Source organism: Monoraphidium neglectum (genome assembly GCF_000611645.1).
Source record: "Monoraphidium neglectum strain SAG 48.87 unplaced genomic scaffold scaffold02949, whole genome shotgun sequence".
Classification (NCBI taxonomy): Eukaryota; Viridiplantae; Chlorophyta; class Chlorophyceae; order Sphaeropleales; family Selenastraceae; genus Monoraphidium; species Monoraphidium neglectum.
In genome coordinates this window covers 1-7,652 of record NW_014010679.1, presented here as the reverse complement: position 1 = coordinate 7,652, position 7,652 = coordinate 1, and the positions used below count along the sequence as shown (strand labels likewise).

General features: G+C 65.8%; 2 protein-coding genes across 2 annotated transcripts; one reads left to right on the top strand and one right to left on the bottom strand.

Annotated features, from left to right (window-relative positions):
- Positions 1 to 1,791: 1,791 nt before the first annotated feature.
- On the bottom strand, positions 1,792 to 3,192 carry MNEG_11878 (hypothetical protein; the record flags this gene model as incomplete). The annotated part of the gene is made up of 3 exons (XM_014039651.1): positions 1,792 to 2,544; positions 2,762 to 2,899; positions 3,106 to 3,192. The coding sequence occupies 3 exons, from the start codon at positions 3,190 to 3,192 to the stop codon at positions 1,792 to 1,794; spliced, it is 978 nt and encodes a 325-aa protein (XP_013895105.1).
- An 837-nt stretch (positions 3,193 to 4,029) lies between these two features.
- On the top strand, positions 4,030 to 5,607 carry MNEG_11877 (Methyltransferase-like protein 5; the record flags this gene model as incomplete). Its single annotated transcript, XM_014039650.1, has 5 exons — positions 4,030 to 4,080; positions 4,252 to 4,371; positions 4,690 to 4,958; positions 5,176 to 5,250; positions 5,436 to 5,607. The coding sequence occupies 5 exons, from the start codon at positions 4,030 to 4,032 to the stop codon at positions 5,605 to 5,607; spliced, it is 687 nt and encodes a 228-aa protein (XP_013895104.1).
- Positions 5,608 to 7,652: the final 2,045 nt, after the last annotated feature.

The window sequence follows — 7,652 nt, the reverse complement described above, 5'->3', positions numbered from 1 at the left end:
ACCCCGCCCCGCCCCGCCCCGGTGCGCCGCTCACCGGGGTCGCTCGTCAGGCCCGCCCGCGCGAGCGCCGCCAGCTGGCGCAGCGCTGCCGCGCGCTGGTAGTGCGTGGCCGTCTCTGCCTGCGCGTCGCCCCAGATCGGCTGAAGGTCCTCATCGCTCGCCACGTCGGTCACGCGCACGGGGGTCGCGGAGGCTGCGTGCGGGTTGCAAAGGTTGTCACTCAGGAGCATATTCAAGTGTGGAAGGGAAGGGCCCAGCCTGTACGGCAAGGAGAGCGCTTCGGAGCCTGCTCCAGGTCGCAAGCCGGTGCGGGGATCTACGAGGTGCCCACGCACCAGCTGCACGCCGTGTGGCTCAAAAGGCGTGCTTCGATGCAGGAGCCATTGTGCTGCATAGACTGGAGACACGCGGGCGACACGCGGCCGCTGCAAGGCACCCACCCGCACCCTCGGGGGGCGACCCTCACCGGTGAGGGGCGAGAATGGCAGTGTTGTTCCCGCCGACCCATCCCCGCACGCCAGCTGTATCATGTAATACGTCAACCGCAGCAGCTTCCTGTCCACGCTCTTGTGAACATCCAGCAGCTTGCGGATGCTGAGCAAGACCGGCAGGATCGACGGCGGCATTGCGCCGAACAGCGTCAGGCGCGGGAGCGCCTTGCTGACCATGTCCTTGCCATCCTCCGCTGTCGCAGATCCAGCTGCAGTGCATGATTGTATGGTGTTAGCGTGTGCTTCGTCAGACACTGCTGCAGAGCTGGATAGATGCAAATGCCAGAGATCGCTCCTCGCTACTCACCGAGTGCCCTGGCACAGTCTGCAAAGTTGGCAGCCTGTCATATGGGGCGATTGTGAGGCGTTAGAGGTGTACATGAGGCCACGCATACGATCCATTGCGTGCTGGTCCTTGATCACCTCTGATCTCGACAGCTTCGCCCGCACATAGAGGTTCAGGGTGGGTATCAGCTCCCGCTCCTCGTTGGGCCCAGGCTGGGGCGGCGGCGCCCCGGGCTGGGCCCCTGGCTCAGCCATGCCCAGCTGCTTGCAGCGCTCGAGCGCTGCAGTGGCCGTTAGTTATTCGCTGCACAAGGCCATCCAGCAACTATATTAGTAGCGATGATGCAATGACAGTAGCACAAGTCTGATAGACATGCATCCAAATCGGCGGTCGGTTAACCGGTGGTCACCAGTCCGGTGATACAGGCGGTCATATGTGCATCAGTGCATGCACCAGGCGTGGCATGCACGTGGCATGCATCAGGCGCAGCGCCTGTGCCAGCCACCATTGCCGTATTTATTCAGCGCTGGTTTCTTCAGCGTTAGTGGGTTGGCTGGCCTTCGCAAAGGGCAATGTCATACATACACCCAGGCCAGTACAACCACACAGTTCTGCACTGTGCAGCCCTGCTGAGGGGCTCGGACCCTCAAGAGATGGACAACGAGTCAAAGGGGCGTTACATCACGTGATCACTTGCCCTTTGCCGGCAACAACGCCGAGACCCAGCTCAGTCTCCCAGTTGTATCTTGAGGGGCGATGCAGGCACGACCATGTCTCGTCGCCTCTCATCGCCGGTTTGCAGTCGCAGCACGTCGCGACAAGCCCAAGGAGTGTGGGCCATGCCATGTATTTCTACAAATCAACAATGTCTTGGGAAACAACAGCAGTTAACACACCTGCGACGTAGTCAGCGATTTGTCGCAGACGCCAACCTCCCGTTTCCCAAAATGCTAACACCCGCTCAACCCAGAGCAACCTGACCCGCCAAAACCCATTCCCGGCTGATCGCTGCGATCACGAGCCGCCTGGCCGCGCAAACTGCGGCTGCTCCCACTCCTCATCTGTGTCGGCGCCATTGTCCCAAGGCTTTGGCAGCATGACAGGCGACCCACCAGGCCAACCGGGCACGCGCTCGGCCCCCACCGGCTGCTGCGGCTGCGCCTGGGGACGCGAATACAGCTGGGACCACCCCGCCATCCCCGACCCCCAGCTGGGCCGCTGCTGCTGCTGTTGGGGCGGTTGCTGTTGTTGCTGGTGTTCCTGCTGCTGCTGCTGGAGCTGCTGCTGCTGTTGCTGCTCCTGCTGTTGCTGTTGCTGCTGCACCGACGGCAACTGCTGCCCTGCGAAAGGGGTCAAGTCGCCTGCGTCCAAACTGCTGCCCGCGCTGTCCAATGTCGACTCCGCGAAACCCCCCAACCCCTCCGCAGCAGAGCCCTCCGCCCCCTCCAGCGGCGCAGCCGCCGTGCCCTCTGCAGCGCCCGCGCCGCCGGTGGGGCCCGCATGGGGCAAGCCCGCCGCCCGTCGGCCCTCGCTGCGGCCGGGCGTCCCAGGCTGGGCGCCTTCGGCCCTCCACGCCTCCGTCAGCTGCTGGAGCCTTTCTATGCGCTCCGCCAGGCCCTGCCACCGCCGCAGCACCGCGCGGCGCTTGCGCCGGTGGCCGACGATCGCGCCGATGAGGCGCGAGGCGCAGCCGGTGGTGAGGCGCCAGCCAATGTAGAGGGTCGTGGCGGCCAGCATGCCTGTGCGCAGGTGCGAGAACACCACCTCCTGCGGCGGGCGGGACAGTTGCATGGTAAGCACATATCGACATACGCATGCTGCATGTGCATGCCATGCATGATCAGCCGCTAAACTTGCGGTCTTGGTGTGTGCTTTTCTGCCCTTTGGGTACACACCAACTGTATACAGGATCACATGAACCCCCTGCACTTTCGACTCGTTCATGCATGTGTACGCGTGCTGCCCAAGCGATAACACCACTCACCCCTAATGGCATGATGCGCAGCAGCTTGTATGCGGCGTACATGCCGGCCGCGACGCCGCCTGCCGCGGCCAGCTCCTCCGAAACAAACCTTGGCGGGAACAGCTCGGGGTACAGCTCATCCAGAAGCGGCTGCATCGCCTGCAGATGGGGGCATGCAAGCGGAAGCCGCATGTGCGTCAATTCATGAAGCACAGTGTGGCATTCCATGTGTGTGCGGGGAAGCGCTGAGCCCTCCCCGAGGGGGTGGTTGGGTGATGCGTGGTGCAGGTCGGCGGTGGTGGGGGTGGCGGTGGCGTCCCAGCAGGCCGCTGGGACAGCACGCGGTGGGCTGCATGTAAGCGCACCTCAGCCTCACGCTTCAGCTCCTCCAGTTGGCGGGCCAGCTGCTGGGGCGTGCAGCCCGCAGCATCGTTGAGGGGTGGCGACGCCATCGCTCGTAGCGCTCCGGCAGGCCCGAGGCGAGGGCGGCAGACGGGACAAGCCCCGGGTCGCGGCAGGGGTGCTCAGCGAAGGTGAGCGTGCTACGACAACGCGTGCGACTGCGACTGCGAGGCCGCGCAGCGTCGGAAGCATGCAGCGAGAGCGGCCACTGTGTCAGTGCCACGGGTGCCTGTTGGATCGAAAAGAGGCGCACTGCATTTGAAACACGATTATGTTTGACATACAAAACATGCAAGCGAACGCGGCATAACCGATCTACAGTAACACAGAGTCACAGTGACACGACAGCAAACGCACACACACTTGAAGCGGGAGCAATACGCATGCATAGTAGCATCCCAAAAGCTTGCTCTCACCAGCTGCGGCTGGCTTGACAGTAGGAAGCTTGGCGGCAGCAGCAGCACCCGAGGACCGACCGCCCCACACGCGCGCCGCGGCGGCCAGCGTTGTGCCGTTCGGATCAGCAGGATGAAACTTAAAGAGCTGCACAGCCTTATGCAAGACATGGCACCCTTTGATTCATCCCGCCTCAAGGTGCAGCTGGAGCAGTACCCGACCGGTGCAGACATCGCGAGCCGGATGCTCTTCACAGTGAGGGTGCCCTGGCACGCTGCGCCATGTGCCCGTTGCAGCGACTCATCAAGGGCTTCGCCGCCACGACAACAGGCTCAGTCATTTGGCACGCTTGTGGGCAGGGCAATGTTAAGGGGTGACTGCCACAGGCAATGAGGTATAAGGCCTCGCAGGCTGCTAGCCGGCCATGCAGCAGCGCCAACGCTGAAGCGGCCGGGGGCGCTGACGCGCCCACAAAACCTCAGATTGAGTCCATGTACAACGACTTTGAAGGGAAGACCGTCATGGACCTCGGCTGCGGCACGGTGCGGCCCTCCGGCTTCGCAAGCGGCCGTGCGTCACCCGCTGCCTCATAACCACAGCAGGACGGGGCATTTCATTCCATTACTGCGTTTTCACAGCAGCTCGCAGCGCCGCCGGCTCGAAAAGGTCCCCCAGCCCGCCCGTCCCCCGCCCCTCATGCTCGTGCCGCGCAGGGCATGCTCAGCGCCGGCGCCGCGCTGCTGGGCAGCCCGGCCGTGGTGGGCGTGGACATTGACGCAGATGCTCTGGACGTTGCCCTCGAAAACTGCGACCAGTTCGAGGACCCCCTGCCGGTGCGGGCCCCGCGCGGTGCTGCAGCTGCTGCCTACCGCATGCGGCTGGGGGCCGCATGAGCCGAGGCACGCGTGTTGATGAGATGGCGGCGGGAGGGACCTCCTGCCGTTTCTTTCCTGGTCATGTTGCACTTGCAATTCTGCCGGCGCAGCTTGGAAGGAGAGGGGTGCGGACGGCTCGACGCGGCGTGTTCGGGCGCCTGCAAATGCAGTGCCTGGGCATGAAGGTTGCTGCTTGCGGCCTGCACTTGCTTGTGCACGTGTCCAGCAGCGAGCTCCCCGCCAACGTGCTGGTTCGATTCCATCAATGCCGCCCAGGTGGACTTTGTGTTGGCAGACGTGCTATCCATTGCCGACAGCAGCGCCTGCAGCACCAGCGGCAGCAACAGTAGCGGCAGCGGCGGCGGGCCCTGGCGGCGGCTGCGGTGCGACACCGTCATCATGAACCCGCCGTTTGGGACGCGTCGCAAGGGGGCGGACGTGGATTTCCTCAGGGCGGCGACAAGACTAGTGCGGGGCGGCGGGGGCGCAGTCTACTCCCTGCATAAGAGCTCTACGCGCGCCCACCTGCAAAAGGTGGCGCTCAGGTGGGCCGGCAGCGGCGGCGGCGGCGGAGGGGCGGGGGAGCGCCGTTTGGTGCTCCTCGTCCCAGCCGGCTGCGGCCAGCGGGCGGCAGCGCCACCGGCGGCCGCGTGCCACAATGGCGGAATGCTGTCAGGGGCGTGGAGGCAGGCTCATGTGCTTGCCGCTTGCAGACTCACCCACAAGCCGCTGCACGTCCCGTGCTCACCGGCGCGGCTGCAGGGAGCTGGGCTGCTCTGAGGCGGAGGTGCTGGCTGAGCTTCGATACGACCTGCCTGCCACATACAAGTTTCACAAGTGAGGGGGTGGTTTGCTGAAAACAAGGGAGGGGATCCAGCGGTGGCAGTGGGGCGCCGTCAGCCTGTTTTGAGCGGCGGCCTGCGGTGGTCGGCTTGCCTCGTCGTCGGACGCAGTTCTGTGCAAGACACCTGCCCCCGCGTGGCCCACGCCCTGCATGTTCGGCCGTTCCACAATCCTTTCAGGCAGCAGAGCAGGGACATCGAGGTCGACCTTTGGCGCTTTGTAGTGCCGCAGCGGGACGAGGCGCAGCCATCAAAGCCGCCGGGGCAGGGGCGGGCGGCGGGCGGCGACGAGGCGTCTGACGGCGAGTGCGAAGAGAATTCCGATGAAGACGATGAGGAATCTGGGGAGTAGGCGCAATATACTGGTAACACTCCTTCTTCTATGTTGCTAGCGCGACGTTGAGCTGCAGTGGCTGTGGTCAATCATTCAAACGGCCGCGTCTTACTGGTCAAGATCATCATTGCATGTCAACCCTGAAGCAGACGCATATGCCTTGTGCCGCTGAGTTTATGCAGACCTTGATATGTGATTCAACGAGCAATCATCGCTTTGATAGCGATGAGCGATCGAGCGATGATCACTCTCAGCCCTTTTGATCACGACTGTATGTGAAGGCTTGCTGATGGCTCCCAAGACCGCGACCACAAAACAAGCGGCCAAGGCCGCGCCTCCCGTGGAGCCCGACCCGGTGGTGCGAGTCCAAGTTGGATAGCCGTTTTGTGCATTACCGTAGTATCATACAGACCCGTTCAGCAAACTTGTCAAATCCATCAACATGGATTTCCTGCGCAGTTTCCGCCCGACCTGCCGGCATCATGCCCCTTCGACGCTGATTGGCGCGCAGCCGTGTGCGCGGTCTGGGCAACGGGGCCGCCAGGGGCACCCGCTGCGCTGCGCGACGCGCTGCGCAAGCTTCATGTGCTGCAGGCGGTGTCGATCTCAGACCTCGCGGCGCGCCTGGACCCCGCTGACCCGCTGGCGGCGGATGTCGCCGCCTGCGAGGCGGCGCACGTAGCGGCGGGAGGGGCGCCAGAGGCTCTATGGTGAGATGCCGAGGCCTCAAGTAGGAAGGGCCGCAATTGGGGTTTGCTGCCTGAAATCCCTCTAGGTGCCGATCATTGCGCTCCACTCGCATGCATTAGCTCAGCAGCCGCACGCCGCCATGCGCTGGCCATGCGTCGCGCCCGCACCGCCGCGCAGCCTGCCGCCGGCGCTGTCCGCCCAGCTGCTGGCGCAGCGCTTCCAGCGAGACAGCGGGCACGCATGGCGGCACGAGCTCATGCGCAGGCGCGAGGCGCTGGCCGCGGCGGAGGCTGCGGCGCAGGTGCGAGGCACAGCTTGCTGACGGGGTGCTCCCCCTGTGCTATGCACTCAAGCCAGCGGCGGGACGAGCCCCTTAAAAGTGCGCTTCAGCTGAGACGTGCGTCCCAAGCATGGGTCACAGCATGCATATGATGGGTGTCCAATGCAAATGCGCATGCAGCCGCCCCCGGCGCTGCAACCAACGCGCCTCTCCTGTGCAGGCTGCAGCGGACGCGCAATCCGCAGCCGCCGCCGCGAGCCAGGCCGCCGATGCGCGCCTCGAGCAGCTGCTGTCTCTGCCTCCAGGCCGGGCGTCGCGGCAGCAGAGCGGCGCGGTGCGTCAGGAGAGCGCGGCGCGGGCCGGCTCGCAGGGGGTTGGTCAATGGGAAGTCAAAGGTGCAGCAGGCGCGCTCGGCAAGACCGGCGGCGGGGGCGGTGGTGCTGATGTCAGCAAGGTGGATGGGAGTGCTCGCAGTGATCTGGCGCCCATGCAGCCAATGACGAGCGAGGAGCGGAGGCAGGCGATCGGGGACGCCCGGGCGGCAGCCGAAAAGGCACGCGTCGCGCTGGGCGATGCAGCTGCCGCGGCTGGCGCCGCCGCTGCCGCGGCGGGCGCGGCCGCGGAGGCGCTCGGCGCGAAGCACGTGAAGTATGAGTGCTACTGGGTTGAGGGTCTGCCGGCGACGGCCGCCGGCCTGCGGGTGGGGGTGGAGGCGGGCGTGCCGCTGCGCCTTGTCGCGCGCGTGCGGGCGCCGCCGGCGCGCGTCGAGAGCGGCAACCCGAAGGATCAGGCCGCGGCGGCCGCCGCGGCGCAGCAGGCCGCGGCGGCGGCGGCGGCGCTCGGAGCGGAGTTTGGGGCGCTGAGGGCGGAGCTGGCGGACGCGGGCTGGGGCGACGCGCTCGGCGGCGTGGCGGCAGTGGATATCGATGTCGGCCCGGCTGGGCTGGGCAGCACCTGGGCGAAGCCGCCACTGGGCAGCCGGATTGCCAACCCCCCGTGGGCCGTGGCGGCCACGGCCGCGCGGGAGGCGGCCGTCAAGACGGCGGAGGAGGCCGCGGCGGCGGCGGCGGCGGCAGCGGCGGCCGCGCCGCCC